The 24372-nt window shown below is 39.7% G+C and overlaps 1 protein-coding gene across 1 annotated transcript in view; it reads right to left on the bottom strand.

Moving 5' to 3' along the window:
- ZSWIM5 (zinc finger SWIM-type containing 5) overlaps positions 1 to 24372 on the bottom strand; it is a 166872-nt gene that overhangs the window by 36775 nt on the left and 105725 nt on the right. Inside the window, exons 2-5 of the mRNA XM_043461515.1 lie at positions 17400 to 17756; positions 12693 to 12841; positions 11106 to 11256; positions 3536 to 3715 (exon numbers count right to left, since the gene is read on the bottom strand). Of these exons, the coding sequence (XP_043317450.1) occupies positions 3536 to 3715; positions 11106 to 11256; positions 12693 to 12841; positions 17400 to 17756 (837 nt within the window). The remainder of the gene's footprint in view (positions 1 to 3535; positions 3716 to 11105; positions 11257 to 12692; positions 12842 to 17399; positions 17757 to 24372) is intronic.

The raw sequence follows: 24372 nt of genomic DNA, 5'->3' as shown, positions 1-24372 counted from the left end.
GAAGGAAATGGCAACCCACTCCAGTATTCTTGCCTGGGAAATCCCATGGACAGAGGAGCCTGGTGGCCTACAGTCCACAGGGTCGCAAAGAGTCGGACACAACTGAACAACTTCACTTTCACTTTCTTTCACTTTAAGACACTATTATTTAGACAACAGACATATCTGTTTTATCTTACAAAGCAGGTTTTTGTAATCTCATTAAAGAGTACAATTATTATTTAAAAAAAAAATAAAAGAGAGAGTGACCAACTGTAACAGATACTGTTGACAGGTCAAGTAAATTCTGACTTGAGAACTAGATTTAGGAATGGTTAGCATTAGTGACCAGTACAAGAGCTGTTTCAGTACTGGAGGGATGAATGCCTGACTAGAGTGAATTCAAGGGAGAATAAGAGCAGAAGAAGCAGAGAAGACAAATATATAACATTCTTTTGAGCATTTTTCTTAATTCCACCACTTATTTCTACTCTCTCAAAGAAACAGGGTGGTGGACAGGAGAGGCCTGTAGGGTCAGCAAGTATGTGTTTTTGTTTTGTTTTGTTTCAGGTGAATGATAAAACAATGTGCTGGTATACTCCTAGGAATAATCCACAACAATCTCTGACGCAGGAGAGAGGAGATAATTCCTGGGGTGATTCCTAGATAAAAGAGAAGGAATAGGCTCTTAAGAACAAATGGAGGGCTTGGACTTAGACAGAAGCACACAGAAAAATATGGGAACAGGCAGACAGTGTAGATAGGCATAGACAGAGGCAGATGTGATCACAGAGTTTTAGAGATTCTCTTCTGATTGCTTCTATCTTCTCAGTGAACAGGAAGCAAGGCTCTAGGCTGAAAGTGAGGAAGGGGAGAAAGTATAGAAAGTCTTAAGGAAAAGACAGTGTGAACAAGTAATTTAGAAGAATGAAAGGAAGCATGGACTAGAAAAACGTAGCAGGTGTATGGACAGTACAATGGGCCCACTTGAGATCAGTGGTCATGAACTTAAATAAGACCAGTTATCATGGTGGTGTTTCTCACCAATGTGTTCACTGTGTGAGTGTGAGCACTGGGTAATTAGAAAGTCAGACCAAATTACTAAGGTTAAGGTTTTGCTATGTGAATATAACTAAGGGAAAGAGGGAGTTGAGTATGTTTGCAGGGTAGTGATTATAATGATGTACCAAGGAATCTAACCTGGATAAGGAGGAAAATGAGGCTGCCACAAGAATGAAAAAGCGACAGGATCAAAATTCCTAGTGGGTCCAGAAATTACTGGAATAGGCATAACAGAGAAAATAATCTAGTAAGGCTGGTGGTGGTAATTAGAACTGCTTGAAATTGTGATTGTAAAGAAGGGTTAGTATATTGGTAATGAAAGGATTCAGGGTATGACCTTGGGGTTGCATGGCTAAGTCATGTAGAAGATAGACTATTGGTACTTCCCTGGTGGTACAGTGGTTAAGAAACCACTTGCCAATGCAGGGGACATGAGTTTGATGCCTGGCCGGGGAAGACCCCACATGCCTGAGAGCAGCTAAGCCCATGCACTACAACTACTGAAGCCCAAGAACCCAAGAGTGGATGCTCTACAACAAGAGAAGCCATCACAGTGTGAAGCCTGTGCACTGCAACCAGAGAGCAGCCTCCACTCATCACAACTAGAGAAAGCCCGCACACGGCAATGAAGAGAAGGCACAGCCAAAAATTAACACACATACACAAAAGATAGACTATTAAAAGACAGGAGGTCAAAGAACTCAGAGGCTTGAATACTGGAAGTATCATCTATGTGGCTATATTAAATGATCAAGAATTACAACAGAAGTAGGGACAGAGAGTAGTATTAGTGAGTCAACTGCCAAAACTCTTCAAGGAATGAGGGGTATTAACCCAGAGGTAAAAACGACCAAAACCAGGAGGGTAGCAGACAGCATATTTTAACAGCATCAACTTTGAAACTGTGTGATATAACTGTGGGGTATTTTAGGAAGGAGGGTAGGATAATGATGTAGAAATGGCAATGAAGAGTAAGCAGGATGCCTACTGCTCCATCAGGCCCAAAGGTAAACTTACATGAGTGATAAGTCAGTCATGGCCTGAGAAAACTTAACAGAAAACAATACCCTCAAATAAGAACCAGTAACAAGTGTTTTGGAACAAGAGAAGCCACCACAATGAGAAGCCTGCACAGCATAACTAAAGAGTAGCCCCTGCTCACCACAACTGGATAATGCCTATGTGCAGCAATGAAGACCCAGCACTGCAAAAAAAAAGGCGGGGGGGGGAGAAGAGTAACAACAAATAACCAAAATAATATACAAGAAAGAAACTTGCCAGACTGGAGGCATGTGTTTATATGCAGCATTTGATTATCTTTATGCCAATCCAAAGCCAATACTAAAAGCATGAATTCCTATGTTGTGGAGGTTATATGAGCTACCCAGGAAAGGGAAGCTTCATGTGGTGAAGTTGTAGCCTTTTCATCTCTCATTACCTTGGTTGCCTTAAATACACTCATAATCAATTATGGAACAGTAGATGAAGACCAAGCAAGAACAATAATTTAAGTGATTTCCTCCTTGAGGTTAAAAATATCAGTAGATTTGTCACTTACAATAAAAGGGAAGACATGTAAAATCAATGTTTTGATAAAATCTACCGCTTTCCTGGTGGCTCAGAGGTTAAAGCGTCTGCCTGCAGTGAGGAAGGCCTGGGTTCGATCCCAGGGTCGGGAAGATCCCCTGGAGAAGGAAATGGCAACCCACTCCAGTATTCTTGCCTGGAGAATCCCATGGACGGAGGAGCCTGGTGGGCTACAGTTCACGGGGTCGCAAAGAGTCGGACATGACTGAGCGACTTCACTTTCACTTTTCACCAGTAAAGGATCCCCATGGGCTAAAGAGCAATCAGTTGCTAGCAGGACGTGGCCTGAGTTAGATGAACTAAAGCTGATGTGATGCTGATGCCCAGTAATATCTGGTCAGTGGGCTCAAAAGGCAGAGGGTACAGTATCACTGTACTGAATTTATCTTAAAATGGGGCAAGAGTAAGTAGTATCTTGGAAGCATGGCCCCTGTCTCCTCCTCCCAGATATCTGCTATATAAAAATTTGAGGAAAACAGAGAAAAGTAATCAAAGCAGCTGTCAGGACATTTTTTTAAGTTTTTTTTTTTTTTTTCCCTGCAGGTATTCCATCTTTCCCTTGAGCTAAGTCTTCTGAGATAAAACCAACCCCAATGGGGGCCAAGATCCATGAGTCATGAAGAACTTGAAGGGTAAAGAGGATTCATGCAGAGGGTTCTAGGAATTTATGCTGGGCACTGTAAGGACACACCCAGAGTAGAAAAGGACAGCATCCCCAATGTCAAAGATAAAAAGCTTGCCCTTATTTAAGGTTTGGCATTTCAAGATAAACAAAGGACAGGCTTTTCTTATTTAGGATGACAATTTTGACAGTCCAAAAGTTGTTCAGCCACCTTCGTTCTAGGGCTTTAACCTCTGACCTTCTGGAGTTCCAGGCATCGAGACCCTAGAATGACATCTGGCTCACCTGAACTGTGACTGGCATTCTGGGGAAGTGCATTGGTGATGTTGGGCAGCTCATGCCCATAGTTCCCATCCTCCAGGGGACAGACATCCAGGTCATTCCATTTCTGCAGTTGCTGCAGCCAACAGGATTTTTCTTCCAACTTGCAATGAGGATTTAAAATGATGCACACCCATAAGGCCCCTGGAAAAGAAAGCAACCACATCCTTGACATCTTTCCTTTGATGTATGTCTAAGCCTTAATTTTTCAGTTTACTCTTTTCTTCTATTTTTAGTTGGTAGGAAAAGTTTCCAAAACATCAGTTCTCAATATAAAAAACCAAATCTGCTAAAGATTTCAGAAATGGTTATTTTTCCTTCCCAAAGGTTTCTTAAAGCAGAGTAGCTATCTTGATATCTGGGTATGTGCCTGTGTTTGATGAACAACATAGATTCGGACTTGAATTCTGAGCTCAAATCTGCAGTCCAACAAACATTTATTGAGAACTTTCTTGTTCAAGAGTTTGTATTGGAGAATAAGACACCGTTCCTACCCTTGAGGAGCTCTCCAGTAGGGAAGACAGAAAAATAAACACAGTATCATTTGAATACGATAAGCGTTAAGATAAAGATATGTTCAGGGTACGATAACAGCACAGAGCAAGGACATTTACTGTAAGAAGGAAGGTGCTCAGAAAAGGATTTAATTTTTGATTAGTTGATCTCGGGCTTTCTGAGCTTTAAGCCCCTCAACTGTAAAACAGATCATAATGTAGAGAGCCTGGCATATTACTTGGCATGTAGTGGAATTATATTTCCTTCTTCCAGGGAAAATAATTTATTTGGACTTGGATTTTGATACTGTTGATCAGCTATGATGCCTTAAAACTATCATATTCTTGGATCTTCTCTGTCACTATAGCAAAGTATCACATATTCTACATTACCAGTAAGTACTGTTTCTTTGGTCACATTACCCTTCCTTTGAAGCAAACCTGCTTCCTCTTTTCAAAGTTGGTTATGTGGCTGAGCCAGAAATATGCTCAATCTCAAGTTAACAATAAAACCTGGCTGCAGAGTGTCTTAAGTTAAACATCCTTTGGGATGGAGCTACATCTATGGATGGAGGTATACTCAGACAGTATTTCAAGACCCCTTAAAGTCAAATAAGAATGTTTTAAAAGACCATTTAAGCTTCAATTTCAGGTACTAACTAGAAGATAAAAATTCATCTCTATAGGTTCAAATAAGTTTCTCAAATCCACAATGAAAAAAGAAACTATACTATATAATATTATAGTATTAAATATTATATAATGATGGCTCTTAAGAGGATTATAGTTAGGAGTCAAATTGAGTGACTCCTAACTTATAATAATTGTAACCCAGGTGGCTCAGTGGTAAAGAATCCACCTCCCAAAGCAGGAGAAAAAGGAGAGGCAGGTTTGATCCCTGAGTTGGGAAGATCCACTGGAGAAGGAAATGACAACCCACTCCAGTCTTCTCACATGGAAAATCCCATGGACAGAGGAGCCTGGTGGGCTACAGTCCATAGGCTCACAAAGAGTTAGACACTACTGAGTGACTGAGCACACACATACACAAATAATAATAATTATAATAAAGCACAGTAGATACTATTATAGCCATATAAAAAGTGTTATGAGAATAGGTCTGATGGAACAATTAACTCTGTACATGGGGTCAGGAAAAGTTACAACATTTGAGTTTGTCCTTAAAGAATAAACATGAGTTAATTCTAGTTAAAAATGGCTAACTAAACATGTATGTTTATCACCACTCCCTCTTGATACTTTATTAAAACAAAAGTGGAGAGATAAAAACAGGCATAAATTTCAAGGTAGTTCACTACCTGCTCATTCCCTCTCCTGGAAGAAAACCAGAGCTTTACTCACTGGAAAGACTGATTCACAGAGGCTCTGGATTGGGAATACTAAACAAAGCTGAGGGTAGGTTTTCCAGACTAAAAATGAGGGATTAAGAAAAATATACATATGGAACAAATGAACACCCCCAACCCCACCATGCAGTCCTCTTTCCCCGCTTGGTTCTGAGAAGACTGTGATGGTCTTATAATTGAGACATTGTGTTCATATCCTAGTGTTTTGTGGAAGGTAGAACTTGTGAGTAATAAGATTAGCTGAGGAAATACCTAAGCAAAGTGTTGAAGGAGCAGCCTGGTTCCTTAGCGTAAAATGCAAGAAGAAAGAAATGATTTAAATACAGAACTGTTCACCAAAAAAGAAGTAAAACTTAAAGATCTGGAACATTCTCAGCCTAGGCACATTGAAAAGAATGAGAAAGGCTGTTTGGGAAAGAACCCTAAGAGTGTGACCTTATGAGAGGTAAATCCTCATCTTTCATTGTAGGAAGAAAAAGAGAACATCTATAATTTAAAAAATTAAGAAAGAACAGTCATTTAGAAATGTGGAAGCATATTAGAAAAAGCAGCTAAAAGAATTAAAAATTGCTCTTTCTAAGAAGTAGGAACTGATAATGTGAAGGAATATGGCAGAGCAATACTGCTTTTTATTATAAAGTCTGTAGAACCATTTGACATTTTAACCTGTGTACATGTATTACTTCATTTTAAAAGAAGAACAAGAGATAAATAGGAGTTGTTTAAGCACAGAAATGGTGGGAGAGTATGTACCAAAACAGGGGGAAGGACATAAGTGAAAGCAAAAATGCTGAGACGTCATTGTAGTCTCTGAATATTTGCAGTCTATTGGATGTTTTTTCCTTTTGGTAGAAAATTTTTGTAATCTAGGATGTCGGCTTTTAATACTATTGGGATTGTGAGTTCCTATTGATAAAAGTGTCCTTTCTGAACACCAGATGGCAAGAAATCCTTAATATTCAGGAGGTAAAAAATCTTGAACAGTGTGGCAGTAAGAAAGATGCACAAATTTTCAGATCATAAAAGTTACTTTCTCAACTTTTAGAATTTAAGAATCCTAAAGGCCTGTATAAACCTCATGAAAAAAATTGTTTTCTTCACATAGTAGTTCTTCTCCTATGGTGTCTGTGTTATACTGTTTGCTGGTTCCTGTAAAATTAATGTAGAGATAGGGTATGGTCAATTTTATTGGAAGCTGCTAAGAGGTCAAGTAAAGTAACAAAAGAGAAGAGCAATATGGCAGACACTGGTGGTTTTAACCAGAGCTACTTATCAGTAGAGTGACAGCAATGAGCAATGGAAGACTGCAGTGGGCTCAAGAGAGCATATGGAGGTAAGCAAATGCAAAGAGGGACGAGGTTTTCAAGAAGTGTTGTTCTGAAGGAAAAAAGAGAAACTGGGTAGTGATTAGAGGAGGAGGGGAAAATCAAAGGCACTTTATGAGACTGAAAATATTAGACCATATTTGTATTCTGATGGAATTGATCCAGTATTGAGGGAGAAATTAATGATACCAGAGAAAAGAGTAATTGCAGGAGCAAAATTCTTGAGAAAAGGAAATGGCATAGGAACAGGAGCAAATATGTAAAGACAGGTCTTTTATGGGAGCAGAGATACTTTATAGGTTTTAAAAGAAAATTTTTTAAAATGTGCACCCGTGGCTGATTCATGTCGATGTATGGCAAAACCCACCACAGTATTATAAAGTAATTATCCTCCAATTAAAATAAATAAAACTGGTTTTTTTTTTTTCAATAAAACTGTTTTTTTAAAAAAAGCATATGTGTACAGACGTGGGGAGATGAGAAAACCATGCCTGACTGCTTCTATTATCTCCTGTTCAGAAACTGAAGGTCCTAAGGCCACTCCTCCCATTCCTACTCTCCCTGCTGAGACCATACCCAGAGGAGCAGGCCTTTTGACCAGTGAGGAACCCTCAGAGTAGTCAGGGCAGGAGGGCATGAATGCACATACTCTAGTGTCTGACCCAATAATGCAGTGTTTTACAAAATGTGGTCTCTAGAAGAATGTCATCAGCATCCTCTGGGAAGTTGTTAGAAATGCAAATTATCAGGTCCTACTCCAACTGACAAGATCAGAAACTCTGGGGACAGGTCCCAGCAATCTATTTTAACAAGTATCCCAAGTGATTCTGGGAAGATCATATCGGTCTGTGTGGAATGCTGAGAGCTTCCTGGAAGGTTGATATAGCAATTTCTTAGATATGAAAATGTCACAATCAAGAGCTTTTCATAATGAATCTAAGTACCTAACAAAAGCTTTAGAAGCACTGGGGTCATGCTCTGCTTACTTCCTCTCACCTAAGACCCAAAGGTCAAATCCAAATCCACAACACAATCCTGCGATTGTCACAGAAATTATTCCCAAGAGATTCAGGTCTCAGATAAACCTGATGCTCTGAAGGCTAATTTCAAATTCTTAAAAAACATGCACTTTTGGGGAAAACAGTACATAACGAGATGAAATTGAGGGAGATGTTGCACAAGGATGCTTGATCTGGAGTTGGACAGGTTGGGGCTCCAGTATTACAGCCACCACCTGCTAGTGTGTGACTTTGAACAAAAACTTTCTGAGCTCCATTTTTCTCACCTAAACATATGGAGATGCTGATGTCTTACCCTTGAAGGGTCCATGCCTACAATCCCTTCTGAGGGAAGCTGTTTCCAAGTTGCCATGCACTGTTACGTGACCCTGGTCACAACTGGTTGGACCAGTAACTTCAGATTAATAGTTCAACATTCCTGTACTTTGGAAAATGTGATTGTGTCAGAGAGACAGTTTTCTATACTTCTTTATTTCATTCTGTATCCAGAAGTAACCAGAGGTGTCTCTGTTTCTTTGCAATAAACACACAATTACTTCATAGGTTTGTTATGAGAATTAAACATGCATATAGTCTTTAACACAGAGACTGGCACATAATGCTCAATAATGTAGCTGTTCATTATTAATGAAAACTCCAAAGCTATAGTGCCTCAGGTGATACGAAGCCCCAGCACTCAAACCAAAACTCCACACTTACCAGCCCCAAAGGAACCACGTAAAGTCCGAATCATTAAGCCTCATTCCCCAAAGCTTTTAGCTCTAAGACTATAATGTATTAATATATCCTTTGGGGAATTCACTAAAATCGTAAGCTGTAGAGGTTTTTTGGTGCTATTTTGTATGAGAGGAAAGTTTGTCATTGCTTTCTGGGGTGGAGAAAGTACGGAGAAGCTATATTAGAAATTTCAGACTATGCCATAGACAACTTTTCTAATATAACCCCAAAGTGGGGCCGTGACTGGACTGTAAGTTCAGAGTATGAAGGATTCTGCAAACAGGGAGGGGAGTTGAGTATTACCACTGCAAAACTGATTGAAACGGGAACAATGAAGATAAATAATGACTAAAGAAGATGGCCTTAATGACGAGAATCTTGAACAAAGAGCCCATTCAGGAGGCCACAGGTCTAATTTAATCTAAAAGTCCCACGGCCCTCAACCAGACCAGTGATGACAAGAAATAAAAAGTGTGAATGGACACTAAATTGCATTTTAAAGGTCAAGGAATCAAATTATATTGGTGACTGGATGTAGGGAATGAAACAAAAATGAGTGCTTGACAATAAGTTTCGTTGAATAAGAAATGGTGGTGCCAATGCCAGGTTCAAGGGAATCTTTCTTCATAGAAGGCCTGATTTCATTTTTTAATTTCTCGAGTTTGAGGTGATTAGGAGATTTTTTTTCAGTAGAAATGGCCATAGCCAGCAGCTAATACGAGACTGGAAATGAGATAATCGAAAGAGGATGAGGAAGAGATCACCACAGAGGTAACACTGAGGTCATGATACTAAAAAAAGAAAAAAAAAGTTCTCAAAGACCTGGAAAAGGTCAGTTTTCATTCCAATCCCAAAGAAAGGCAATGCCAAAGAATGTTCAAACTACCACACATGTGCACTCATCTCACACACTAGCAAAGTAATGTTCAAAATTCTCCAAGCCAGACTTCAACAGTACGTGAACCATGAACTTCCAGATGTTCAAGCTGGATTTAGAAAAGGCAGAGGAACCAGAGATAAAATTGCCAACATCCACTGGATCATAGAAAAAGCAAGAGAGTTTCAGAAAAAAATCTACTTCTGCTTTATTGATTACACCAAAGCCTTTGACTGTGTGGATCACAACAAACTGTGGAAAATTCTGAAAGAGATGGGAATTACCAGACCACCTGACCTGCTTTTTGAAAAATCTGTATGCAGGTCAAGAAGCAACAGCTAGACATGGAACAACAGACGGGTTCCAAATTGGGAAAGGAGTATGTCAAGGCTGTATACTGTCACCCTGGTTATTTAACTTGTATGCAGAGTACATCATGAGAAATGCTGGGTTGGATGAAGCATAGCTGGAATCAAGATTGCCAGAAGAAATATCAATAACCTCAGATAAGCAGATGACACCACCCTTATGACAGAAAGCAAAGAAGAACTAAAGAGCCTCTTGATGAAAGTGAAAGATGAGAGTTAAAAAGTTGGCTTAAAGCTCAACATTCAGAAAACTAAGATCATGGCATCTGGTCCCATCATTTCATGGCAAATAGATGGGGAAACAATGGAAACAGTGACAGACATTATTTTTTGGGGGCTCCAAAATCACTGCAGATGGTGACTGCAGCCATGAAATTAAAAGACACTTGCTCCTTGGAAGAAAGGCTATGACCAACCTAGATAGCATATTAAAAAGCAGAGACATTAGTTTGCCAACAAAGGTCTGTCTAGTCTAGTCAAAGCTACTTTTCCAGTAGTCATGTATGGATGTGAGAGTTGGCCTATAAAGAAAGCTGAGCGCTGACGAATTGATACTTTTGAAGTGTGGTGTTGGAGAAGACTCTTGAGGGCTCCTTGGACTGCAAGGAGATCCAACCAGTCTACCCTAAAGGAAATCAGTCCTGAATATTCATTGGAAGGACTGAAACTGAAGCTGAAACTCCAATACTTTGGCCACCTGATGTGAAGAACTGACTCACTAGAAAAGATCCTGATGCTGGGAAAGATTGAAGGTGGGTGGAGAAGGGGCCAACAGGGGATGAGATGGTTGGATGGCATCACGGACTCAATGGACATGAGTTTGGGCAAGCTCTGGGAGTTGGTGATGGACAAGGAGGACTGGTGTGCTGCAGTCCATGGGGTCACAAAGAGTTGGACATGACTGAGCAACTGAACTGAACTGAACAAAGGGGAATAGAGAAAGAAAAATAGAAGTCCAGGGCTCAAGACTTAGAAATGGTCTTATGGCTTAGAGGTTTGCTGGAAATGATAAAGAAAAGCAGACCCAGGGAATGTGAGAAAAGTTAGAATAGTAAGTATTTGGAGAGCCAAGCTAATGCCATGAGACAGAAGTCAAGGCAAAAGGTTTTCTCTCACTAAAGGCTTCTGTATGGTAATATCTGGAATAGAACGTTGGTGTCAGTAGCAAAACATAAGGTTGTGGAAGAAACACAAGTGAGTTCAAAATACTCTGGGTGGCCTCCGTAGAACCTAAATCTTCCACCATTTTGGGCTAAGTTCACTTAGCAAGATCTCTGTAATGACTAATGACAAGTATTCACTAACAGTATTGCTGGGGACAAGCTCATAGGATAGACATAGCAGTTCTCTGAGATATGGGGACTTACCTAGCTCATCCCAGAGCTGCCTGCATTTATCTGTCATGCTTGTTCCTTGTTGCCTCCACAGTGTGAGTCGTGGGTCAGCCATAAACTGTTCAGTTATTAGTGTCAGCATCCTGGCTCCATTGGAATCTCTCATCCGCAGCATCTCTCGAACCTGACACACAGGAGGGGCAGGTGGTTGGTGACTGTACATCATAACAAAGTAGGAGGAGAAGGAAGGGGAGGAGGGGAGAGGAGAAGATGAAGTATCTAGGCACAGCATATCCAAGGAGCCAAAAAGAAGGCCTCTTCTGTAAGCAAGTTCTCTGCATGGATCAAGAGAGCCTGCTGTGTGCAATGAGATACCACTTCATACTCACAAGGATGGCTACAATAAAAAAGCCAGATAATAAGTGTTGGCAAGGATATAGAGAAATTAGAACTCTCATACACTGTTTAGGGGGATTGTAGAATGATGCAGCCACTTTGGAAATCAGTCTAGAAATTCCTCAAATGATTAAACATAGAGCTACCATATGACCTACTAATTCCACTCCTAGAGAGAAATGAAAATATGTATGTCCACACAGAAACACTGTACAAGAATATTTATAGGAGCATTATTTATAACAGCTTAAAGGTGGAAACAATCCAAACGCCCATCAACAGACAAACAGATAAACGAAATGTGTGGTATCCATACAGTGGAATATTATTTGGCCATAAAAAGGAATGAAGTACTGACACATGTTACAACATGTATGTATGTTTTTAAATATTTTTAAATACTATGCCAGGAGAAAAAAGCCAGTCACAAAAGACTATAGGATTCCATTCCTAGGAAACTCAAGAATAGGGAAATCTATAAAGACAGAAAGTACATTAGTGGTTGCTTAGGGCTGGGGGAAGAGGGGCAGGGGGAACAGTGGAGTGATAGGTAAAGGGAATGGGGCTTCTTTTTAAGATAATGAAAATGTTCTAAAGTTGACTGCAGTGATAGCTGTACATATCTGTCAATATACTAAAAACCATTGAATTGTAGAATTTTTTAAATGGGTGAATTTTATGATACGTGAATTATATTTCACCAAATGTGTTAGGAAAGAAAAGAAAGAAAGCCTGCTATGAGAGCCCCCAGTTCCAAAATACTAAGTTTCTGGGACTTCTCAGTGGCTAATACTCTGCATTCCCAATGCAAGGGGCCAGGGTTCAACCCTTGGTCAGAGAACTAGATCCCAAATGCCACAACTAAGACCTGGCACAGCCAAATAAATAAGTTAATATTTTAAAAACAACAAAATATTAAGTTTCTTTAAGCCCTCATTGGGCAGCCTTTGGTTCAAGGCAGGGGGAGGTAGCTTCATTACTAATCCCCCAGGAATGCAAACTCATTTAGAGAGTGTGGAGCAAGAGGAAGAGGATGACCAGGGTGAGGCAGTAGGGCTCCCTGGATGCAACCTGCTCTGGTCTGCTCTGCTCAGCTCCCCTCCCCCCAAGTAGTTTTCAAGCATTCAGTACAGGTAGGTCAAGTGGGCTAGCTACAATGCATGAAGCCAGAAGTGTGGTGAGCCCAGTTTACTTAAGGAAAAAAAAAATCTTTTCATGTCTTACCTTGGCAAACATTGAATTGAGTTGCTTTCCAGAGCCATAGTAACCACCCTGGGAGAGAAAGAGCTTCACTTGTTCTTTCACCTGTTCTTCATCCAAATGCCAACAGTTCTCATCATCAATGCTGGCCCCAGCTGTGGGGTCAGGAGCACCTGAGAGGAATAGGATGATGAAATGAACCTCCTGAGTTCCTACACTCACACTCAGCAGGAGCAGCCCTATGTGAGTATATTCAGAAACAGATGGGCATTCTGCCTTAATCTGGGCTTTGTCAATTGTGTGGTTCTTAATAAACCTAAGAGAGTAGAGCTAGTTTCATGTTCACTAAAGTCTTAATTGTATCCTCTCCCAAGGTCTATAAATATCATCCTGGGGTAAAAAAGCACAAACACGAAAATAGTGATGTATTTTTTTCCCCTAGGAGAATGTCATTTTTCTTCTATTCTGTTTTTCTTTGAAGTTTAAAATAAGCCTTAAAACACACATATTATCTTAAAATTAAAAAAATACTTTCTTAGAAAATAAAAATTTCTCTTTTTAAAATTCACTATAAAATTGTAGCTTCTCAAATGGAGTCAACAATTCTAAATTTCTGGAAACTTGGTACCTAAAGCACAGGCAGGATTATATACAGGATGATATAATTTTATAAATTTACACTCAGAATATCTTTCCTTCCTGAGCTCACCTCAATGACATCACTTAAAACACAGTGTTAGTTATTTACACATCCCTCTCCCCTAGTAGCCTGTTAGCTCCTTGCTCACAGTTGAATCATCTGTAACTCAGTTCTGGTAATGTGACAGACACCTAAGAAATATTTGTGGAATGAAAACTGAATCTTCTTCTCTCGCTTTCTCAAAGACTGAGTCCTGTGATAAGTCTTTAGAACCCTGTCTCCAAGTGACAAAAGACTGTAAGTCAATATAGTCTTATAGTATAAGTCAATACTCTCTATGTGTGGTTGTGCAATCGGTTACAAATTCATGTCATGTTTCATCAGTCAATCTACCTTTGTTCTTGTCCTCCTATATGAAAGCCTCGTTTAAATGAAATCCAGGTCTGCAGAGAATGGTGCTCTTCTGCCATGCTTTTTCAGTGCATCTTATCATCCAGGAAATCAGGAGGACTCATATTTATTCTACAAATACTAATTAACATTAGGAGCAACCAGTTTATGGAATCCGCTATATGCTACTTTTCTTCAAATGTGTTATTCTCAACACAGTTCTGATCATATCCCTTCCCTGCTCAGAAGTCTTCAGTGATAAACTATTCTTTATAAATGAAGTTGGAACTTAGCTTAGCATTTAGGGCCCTCCCTGTTCAGGCTCTTTCATTTCTAGCCTTGTCTTTCCTATATTTATGCTATGTTTCAACTAGAAACTTAGTGTACCCAGAAGTCAATGACATTTCCTGATGACTTTACTTAATGCTTTTTCCTTTACTTCCCTTCCTTTCCCCACAACCTGTTCTTTGGCCAAAACGCATTACTTCTCATTGTCAGTACTACCTCAGTTCTATAGTCAGGGCTGCAGTGAGAAAGGAAAACCATAAAATAGTATACAGAGAGGCTAACACTGCCGAAATTCACATCCTACTTAGTTTACTTGGCAGGAGGGGATACCCCATACACCTCACCTGTCAAAAATATGCCCTTCATACTCATATGCATGATAGTAATATAGTAACTCTCTTCTTAGTACTTTATTATTACTTCTCTTAAAGACCTGTTGCATTTTGTTTTACATTAGAATTGGGCTTGTCTCATATACTCCCAACTACACTGAAGCTTTTAAAGAGTAGAGTAGGGATTCATTTTTGTACCTCACAGTGCCTGGATCATTATAGCATTGAATTAATATTTATAGAATGAACAAATGCATGTCTTATTGGCCATCTAGATTTAAAACCCAGGTGGGCAAATAATATATCCTATACTACTTCTGTAAACTGAAAGTGGCAAAGAAAAACAAATATACACCTTTCATCCTTCAATATTTGTTAAAAACAGCCATTTATTGAGTGCTTCCTACATGACAGTGTCTAAGTACTTTTTATACATATCCCTGCAGTGGCTATAGGACAGGACTGGAAAAGGTCAGTTTTCATTCCAATTCCAATGAAGGGCAATGCCAAAGAATGTTCAAACTACACTGCACTCATTTCACTTGCATTCATTTCACATGCTTACAAGGTAATGCTCAAAATCCTTCAAGCTAGGCTTCAACAGTACGTGAACTGAGAAATTCCAGATGTACAAGCTGGATTTAGAAAGGGAGAGAAAGCAGAGATCAAACTGCTAACATCCTTCTGATCATAGAAGGACTTCCCAGGTGGCGCTAATGGTAAAGAACCCGCCTGCTAATGCAGGAGATGCAAGAGATACTGGCTGGATCCCTGAATCAGGAAGATCCCCTGGAGGAGGACATGGCAACCCACTCCAATATTCATGCCTGGAGAGTGCCATGGACAGAGGAACCTGGCAGGTTACAGTCCATGGGGTCGCAAAAAGTTGGACACGACTGAAGAGACTTAGCATAGTACCCTGGATCATAGAAAAAGCAAGGGAATTTCAGAAAAACATCTACTTCTGCTTCATTGACTATGCAAAAGCCTTTGACTGTGGGGATCACAATAAACTGTGGAAAATTCTTAAAGAGATGGGAATACCAGACCACCTTACGTGGTTCCTGAGAAACCTGTAGTAACAGGTCAAGAAGCAACAGTTAGAACTGGACATGGAACAATGGACTGGTTCAAAATTGGGAAAGGAGTACATCAAGGCTGTATATTGTCACTCTGCTAATTTAACTTATATATAGAGTACCTCATGTGAAATGCCAGGCTGGATGAAGCACAAGCCGGAATCAAAATTACCAGAAGAAATATCAATAACCTCAGATATGCAGATGACACCACCCTTATGGCAGAAAGTGAAGAGGAACTAGAGTTTTATAATTTTATTTTTATTTATTTATTAAATTTATTTCTGGCTGTGCTGGGTCTTCATTGCCGTATGGGCTTTTCTCTAGTTGCGGCAAGTGGGAGCTACTCTACGGTTTCGGTGTGTGGACTTGTGGAGCAGGGGCTTCAGTAGTTGCAGCTCCCTCTAGAGCACAGGCTCAACAGTTGCGGCACATGGGCTTAGTTGCTTCAGGCATGTGGGATCTTCCTGGATCAGGGATGGAACCTGTGTCTCTGGCATCGGCAGGCAGAATCTTTACCACTGAGGCAGTGGCAGGTGATTCTTTACCATTGAACCACCAGGGAAGCCCCTTTAGAAAGCTACTCTTTAACAGTATCTCTCAAATAGAGCTCAGTTACCACATAAATGGGCTTCCCAGGTGGTGCTAGTGGTAAAGAACCCTCCTGCACGAAACATAAGAGATACAGGTTCGATCCCTGGGTCGGGAAGAGATCCCTGGAGGAGGGCATGGCAATCCACTCCAGTATTTTTGCCCGGAAAAACCCCCAGAGGAGCCTGGCGGACTATAGTTCATAGGGTTGCAGAGTCGTACACGACTGAAGTGACTTAACATGCATGCATGCATCATGTAAACACTACAATTTTGAGCATAAAGCAACAGAGGATTATTTCTGATAGTCAGCAAGAGTTCCTGGAAGCTTGTCTGACTCTATTTCTGAGAAGTGGTGAGGTTGTATGTAGGACTTGATTAGTTCTCTTGGGCAACTGGGAAAGGCAGGCCCTTTAGCACATAGACCATAATAATATACAGGCCAACCTAGTCTCACTGCCTTGTTCACACTAATACCAAAGTTATATTCTAAAAACAGAAAGGAAGTATAGAGAGGTATAAAAAACTTGAGTTCTGAAGTCAGGTGAGCCTCGGTTATAAATAATTTCCTTATTTACAAAATGGTTATAATATCTACCTCACAGGGTAGTTTTGAAAACTAAATGAATTAACATATATAAACATACATAAGGTTCTCATGTATAGTAGTAGGACCCAACCAACAAAATGAAAAAATTGGCTCATATAGCTCCTCTTCTCAAAATTCTTCAACAGTTTCCTATGATTATCTACAACCTGGTTTCATAACAAAAGCAAGCACTTATTTCAGACTTAGCTGTCTTTTCTACTATATTGTAAGATATTTGAAGACAGGAACCATGTCTGTTTTTTCCCTCAACAATCAGGACTATCACATGCACAGAGCAGGTACTCAACATACATTTCTTGGATGAATAAGTGAACATCGTTATCTCTCCATCCATTATATAGCTCAGCAAGCATTGGTGGTTCAGTGGTAGAATTCTCGCCTGCCATTATATAGCTCATAAACACAATGCAAACAGGCATTCTTTAGAATAACCATGGTGCTATGCAGCATCCTGAAATGTTAAGGAATTCTGATATCCATTTCATTTCACTGAATGACATTAATTATTTTATGTTTTCTTTCACTCCTGAATAGTCCAGGCTCCTAGAGGCAAGGATTAAATGGACACATGAGGTCCACAAACTGGTTTAATTTATAACTCTAACATTCTCTGTCATTTTTGCCCAAACTTTATGAGGTGGACAACTGGATGGCTTTAAGAAAGAGAGTTAATAAATAGTTTGGATAGAATAAACCGATTGCATAGAATAAGTGATTGCAATGGCAAAAGTATCCCAACCTCTAAACATGCAATAAAGCAACAAAATAGATTTTTTAGCAACAAAAATATTGTACAATTACCATTTACTTGGTTGATTTCAGAGTTGGAGGACAGAATCTCATCTGCCAATTTCTGTGCGGTAGGAAGAACTTCAGTGTGGTGTGCCGTGATTAAATATTGAATAAACTTTTGTAGCTGGTCCCTATTCATCTGGAAAAGGGTTTCTGAGATAGGAAGACGCAATTTGACTTGATCTGGTCTACGGATCCTGTAGAGTGAGAGTGCTACCACATGAGCACAGTAGAATATGTCTTTGTTCCCACAGCCACATGTCACTGAGGTGATTTTGCATCGATCAAAACTGATGGCAACTTTATAAGTCACTGCTGGTTCAGAAGTAGTGGCTGGTTCCGTTACTGTGCCACTGAGATGGAAGCCTAAGGAAACAAAGAAGACAGGTTTAGAGATTCTCTAGTAAGAAACTTGAAGATTTTCATTTTGCATTCCAGTTCATCAATTCAGAAACTATTTGCTGAGTATCTCCCACATACACAGCAGGCTCTGTCAAAGGTCAATGAAATCTAGGTATAGTTCTTAAGGAACACAAAATCTAGAAAAAGAGACCTTACCCTGAAGTCTATGGACCTCCAGAACTAATAAGAAAACTTTTGTTTGTACGTATGTACATTCTTCTGGGGGAACATTTCATACCTTTTTTCATAATCTCAAAAAGTTTAATCAAGAAGCTTGAATAAGAGACTTCCTTAGTGGTCCAGTGGTTAGGAATCTGCCTGCCAGTGCAGGGAACACAGGTTTGATCCCTGACCCAGGAATTAAAATTTTAGTGGGGCAACTAAGCCTGCGTGTCACAACTACTGAGCTCGCACGCCCTAAAGCCCATGCTCTGCAAGAAGAGAAACCACTGCAACGAGAAGCCCGTCGTGGTGGCTGGGGACTCAAGTACTTTAACAATGAGTGAGCCTGAATGCACTACATACTTTCAAGGACTTCTTGTTTAGTTTTACAAGTACTGCATCCCTCCAACCCATCCCCAAGTCACAAAGCTAGCTCTGCCTTGAGAAAAAAGATTTGAACAAATTTCAACTTACTGTCCTATGGCTGAGGCACCTTCCCTAGCTGGCCTCTACACTGTTTAGAAATTTTAGAATAAAATTGTACTGCAGCACTTTCTTCATTACATATCACAATGGCTCTGACATCTCAGCTTCCAGGAAAAAAGCTGAACTAAACACCTGCTATGAGGTTAGCTCCCTACAAGCATGTTATCCTATAAGTGTACCATGTTTTCCTTACCTTCAACATGCTCCAAGTACCATTTAGGAATGAGACAAGATTCAAAAAGTGTGCTGAAATGGTCTTATAGGCCCCTAACAAACTCAGTTGTTATTTTTTTTTTTTTTAATAAGCAGTCTTGCTTACATGTCATGCTTAAATGTGCAACAAGAGCTCTGAAAACATCAATATTAGCAAGAAATTGTTAAAAATTCAGGAATGGCTCATGGCTTAAAGACTTCTTATTCCCCTGCCTTCTAAACTAAATAGTGGCATAAGTGGAAATGGAAATGTAACTGTTTACTTAACATTTCTTTAGCAGTATCACAGCTGGGGAATCCAGGGTATGGGCTGGACCCAACCTTGGACTAAACAGAAAGTGTTAAGGATCAATCAGTTTTATAACTATGGAAAATATAAATAAAATTTCTTTCCCAAATAAGGAAATCCTATGTTCTTCATGGCTTAGCTCAAATATCACTTCCATATGAAACTCTATCTGGTGTCCCAGTTGCAAAACTGAATCCTATTAAATGAAGAAACTTTAACATTTGTGCCTGTGGAGCTTACAGTTTAGTTTATGAGAGAGCATTTTACACAGAATCGACTAATAATTTCATCAGATAATAATTTCACAGATGAGGAATAGGCTCACAGAAGTTACGCAGTTTGCCCCAATTTTATTATATGATTACAGTCGTGATAACAGAAATTAAAATGACTGCAAATTCAATTCTGAAACATTTTAGGCTTTAAAACCTATGAAAAATAAATTTGTGGAGTTTCCCTCAAATTAATATACTTCTTGAATAAATCCAAATTGCTTCTTTTGCTTTAAAAAGAAAATAATTTTTCGTCACTAACAGTTTTTGAGCACTTACCATGTGTTCTTTCATAAGCATTACATCATTTAACCCTACCACAATGTTATATGTTTAGTTATATTACCCCCATTTTTTGTAGGTAAAGAAACTGAGGCTTAGAGAAATTATTTAAGTTGCCTAACTTTATACAGCCTGTAAGTGGCAGAGCTAGGATTTGAACCCAGGCAGTCTGGCTTCAGAGTCTATGCTCCTAACAATCACATTTTATTTCTATTATAGTGTTCCCCAAACACTAATTTCATTTTCCTAGCTTAGGAAAATCAGAATGATGCTGGGTACTGTCCTTAATTTTTTTTTACTAACTCAATTTTCATCCTTTGCTTGTATATGGTCAGCTACTATGATACTAAATTTGCAAACTGATAAAAAAAAATGTCCCTTAACAGGGACAAATGGCAGAGAATATGCAAAATGTGGTCTCCCTGGTCAGATTCAATCTGGTAATCCATGTGTAAGACAGCACATATCTTATCTAAGCGACTACAAGAAATTCAAAGACCCAAAACCTATAAATATGTTAATTTCTTCTCTTTCTAAAGGTATCTTAAGAGTAATTCATTCATTAAACTAATAACTATTTAAGATCTGCTATGTTGGATCCCAAGGATACATCTATAAAAAGACCAAACAACCCCTGAGTTTATAGTATTTATGTAGCTTCAGGGACCTGTTGTGAAAAGCCAACTCATTGTAAGACTCTGATGCTGGGAAAGACTGAGGGCAGGAGGAAAAGGGGGAGACAGAGGATGAGATGGTTGGATGGCATCACCGACTCAACAGACATGAATTTGAGCAAACTCCAGGAGTTGGTGAAGGACAGGGAAGCCTGGCATGCTCCTGTCCATGGGGTTGCAAAGAGTCAGACATGACTTAGCAACTGAACAACAATAACACAGTCCAGCTGGGAAGACATATTTAACAACTAAATCCACAGGTAATTATTTAGTTCTAATTGTGAAAAAGTACAGAATGATTGTTATTCAGTCACTAAGTCATGTATATAATATGGGAGACATGACCTGGTTTAGGGATGGGAGTGGTAAGGGATGGGTTACTTGAGGAAATAACATTTTGAGCAGAATTTTATAGAATAAATCAGAATTAATAGGCAAAAGGATGGGGAATGGCAGAGTAATGATAAAGATGACTCCAGCTAGAAAAAAAAAAGTGCATTTGCAAAGGGCAAAGGAAGACTATGCAGAGGTGCAAAGGCCAAGAGGAACACAGAATGTTCAGAGAATGGGAAGAAGACCAGCAACTGGAAAGCCAATAGGGACGGGGGTAGGGGTGGAAAGGGGAATACAATGAGGCTGGAGAAGCAGGCAGGAGCCAGGGCTCTGGGATGAAGCCTAGCTCCTCCCGATGCTCCATACCCAAGAGGGTCACTAAATGTTGCAGATTCTGCCGCCTAAGTATCTCTCCATTCCAGTCCCTCTCTGTGGTGACCCAAGGACGAAAGAGTAGATAAAACCAAGGAGGTCTTGGAATGCAGGAATGGAAAAACCAGATCCTTATCGTCCTTCCCTCCCCCATATTGTAACTATTAACAGATTTCAGGTCCTCCTGAGCAGTATAACCTGTATCTCCTCCTACTGCACACAGGAAAAAGGTATTTGCCTTACTCTTCCCCCTCAGAGAATATGTGCCTCATCCAATCAGCAAATGACCCGCAAGACCCCTATCCCACTCCTTGTACCCTGGGTATAAAAGTGGACTAAGGATCCCTGTTCTGGAGAAGGAAATGGCAACCCATTCCAGTATTCTTGCCTGGAGAATCCTGTGGACAGAGGAGCCTGGTGAGCTGCTGTCCACGGGGTCGCACAGAGTCGGACACGACTGAAGCGACTTAGCATACATGCATGCATTGGAGAAGGAAATGGCAACCCACTCCAGTGTTCTTGCCTGGAGAACTCGAGGGACAGAGGAGACTGGTTGGCTGCCGTCTTTGTGGTCGCACAGAGTTGAACATGATTGAAGCGACTTAGTAGCAGCAGCAAGGATCCCTGTTCAGTGTTGGTTCTCCCTTGAGGTGGCCCGCTGTTCTAATAGTATCTCCCATTCTAATAAACTTAATTTCCCTCTCATTCTGTCTCATGTCTGGAAATCCTTTTCCAACCCTCGCCCGGACCATGACACTCTCGTTTAACTCCCCTAACACTGCCTCAGACCAAGATCATAATAATCTCCTACTTGGATTAACTAATCTTCCTGCCTCCTAGTCTTATTTCCCTCTCATCTTCCATAACATGAACAGAATGATCTTCCTAAATCATGGCATTCCTACTAAACTGTGACCTATTCATTTCATATTCTTGGTATCTAACACAGAATCTGGCATAGAAAAAAAAATTTATAAAAATGTTTGCTTAAAATCTTTCAAATGATAGTAGGATAAAGTTCAAATTTATGATGCAGTCTCTTTTTATCTCTTCAGACTTGCTTCCTGCCACTTCTCAGTGCACTAAACATACTAAACTACTTGCAGATTCTTGACTATGCAATGTTTTCCTCTGGTATGGGGAAAACCTCCTTATCCTAATTCTCAACTCAAATGATACTTACTCTGGGGAATCTTCCTTGATATCCTTAGAGAATCAAATGCTTCTCCTCTTTTTTTTTTGATGGTGCAACATGCGCAATCTTTCCCAATCAGGGATTGAACCCCTGCCCCCTGCATTGTGAGTGTGGAGTCTTAACCACTGGACCTCCAGCGAAGTCCTAAATGCTTCCTGAACTCTTATTTTTTTTATAAGCCATATCTCTTTTACAGCACTTGATATCAGTGAAATTAATAGTTTTTATATTTCCCTTTGCCCTTTAGATTGTGAACTCCTTGAAAACAGGGGTTGTCTTTTTCATCCTATGTTTTCATCTCAGGCACATTTTAAGAGCTTCATAAGTATTTGTTTATGGATGAATGAATAAATGAACACTAAACTGAATCTTTAATTTATATATCCACATTCATGATTCACAGAGAATTAAGCATGCTTATGAAATTCCTGATTTTATAATAAAATAAAATCAGCCAATAATTAAACAGTTTTACTGGGATGGTGAATAAAGCAACAATAATTTGAATACAAGCTAATAATAGTGAAACATTGATATTATTTTCCATAATTCCTATTTATGCCTCATATGGACACCTGTTATGCTTCTGCCAATCTTCAACCCATTTTTTTTTCATTTATTTTTATTAGTTGGAGGCTAATTACTTTACAATATTGTAGTGGGTTTTGTCATACATTGACATGAATCAGCCATGGATTTACATGTATTCCCCATCCTGATCCCTCCTCCCACCTCCCTCTCTACCCAATCCCTCTGAGTCTTCCCAGTGCACCAGGCCCTCAACCCATTTTCTAAAATATAAAATGTGAAGTTTCATTAGCTATCATTGGATACTCACTATGTGTGAGGGTATTCTAAGTACTTTCCATGTATTATCTAACTAAATCCTCACAACAGCTCTACAAGATAGGTTTGTGTATTAGTCCCCCCCTTTCTCAGATGATGAAACTGAGGCTCAGACAGTAAAGGAAACTATCTAACATCACACAGCCTGTGAGAGGCTGAAGTGGGTTTTGCACCAGGTAGTCTGGTCCCAGAGCCTGTACTCTTTACTACAGTAAGTCGTACTGAATACAACTATGCAGTTAAAATTATGTATACAGAATTTTATAAAAGTAATTAGCAAGCACAGTGCTATACAAAGATGCACTAATGACAAGTCAGTAAACTCTAATGTTTGCCTGATTTCCTGGGCACTTGTTAAAGGCAACTGAAACTGACAAGTGCTTGTGATACTCTCCCAGTTGGAAGGAAGATGGGCTCATGAACTCATCCATACAAGACAATATCTCAACACAGGGAGTGAATCATCTGAAAGTTCTAAAGGAAAGCACTTCTCAGTATAGCCCTCTGACACCATTCAAAGTCTTTTGTGTTTCTGAGTGCAAAAAACGCCTCTAGTAAAGCTTGGGCAATTAAAACCACTTTGCTCATTGCTCTTTTGATTCACCAGACCCTTGAGCAGGTGCTAATGCTGAAAATGAATGTAGTTTTAGCCAATGGCAGGGAAAAGGAGAGCAGTGGTTCACAAAAAGAATAATTTTTCTTATAGTCAGTTTAAGTACACACACACACACAAACTAGGTAACTTCTTTGCACCGGAACACTTTTCTCTTGAACAAATTTGGTTTTGATGAAACTATATAGTATAAATTAGATCTTTTCACTTAATTCCTATTTCCTGGAAGGCTATAGCAGTATACTAGAAGCCACTCTTTTTCCTGTCATTTAGCAAAATGGTAGTCACACAAAGGCTTAAAACTGTGAAAGTGACATCCTCAAAATAACTAATTTCCCTTCTAGAAAACCTTATTCAAAAGCTGGATAACTACTGCTTAACAAGAGCGCTGGAATGGCTCTATGGACTCATTCTATTATACACTGAGCTGAGGAACCAAGGTGCTTGGGTTCTAATTCCAATGCCCCTCAATTCCTCTTTGCCTCAGTTTCTTAATTATGCAAACAGACATAATACTTATATGCCTATCAGATTCATAAGAAAGTAATTAGTAAAGAACACATTTCCCAGAGGTATCAGTCAATAGCAATCCCAACCAGCCTACATAAGTTTATAAGAAGCAGATGGCACCCACACAGTGGATGAGGGTGCGAGAGATTGCAAAGTGAGGAGCAGTATTGTTATTTGGGAATATAAATGATGCTGCCCCATTACCCTGAGAGCTATTTGGTTTGTTTGTATTAGAGAGGTCACCCTAAGCTTCTCAGAGCAGCTGAGTAAGCTGGAGGGCCCTTCTTGTGGCCATCTGCTCCCCTCCCAGACTCCTCTGGCAAATCAAGAGGG

The sequence above is a fragment of the Cervus canadensis genome, chromosome 2, assembly GCF_019320065.1.
Source record: "Cervus canadensis isolate Bull #8, Minnesota chromosome 2, ASM1932006v1, whole genome shotgun sequence".
Taxonomy (NCBI): Eukaryota; Metazoa; Chordata; class Mammalia; order Artiodactyla; family Cervidae; genus Cervus; species Cervus canadensis.
Note: the sequence above shows the minus strand (reverse complement) of the source record. Positions and strands in the feature narration are given on the sequence as shown.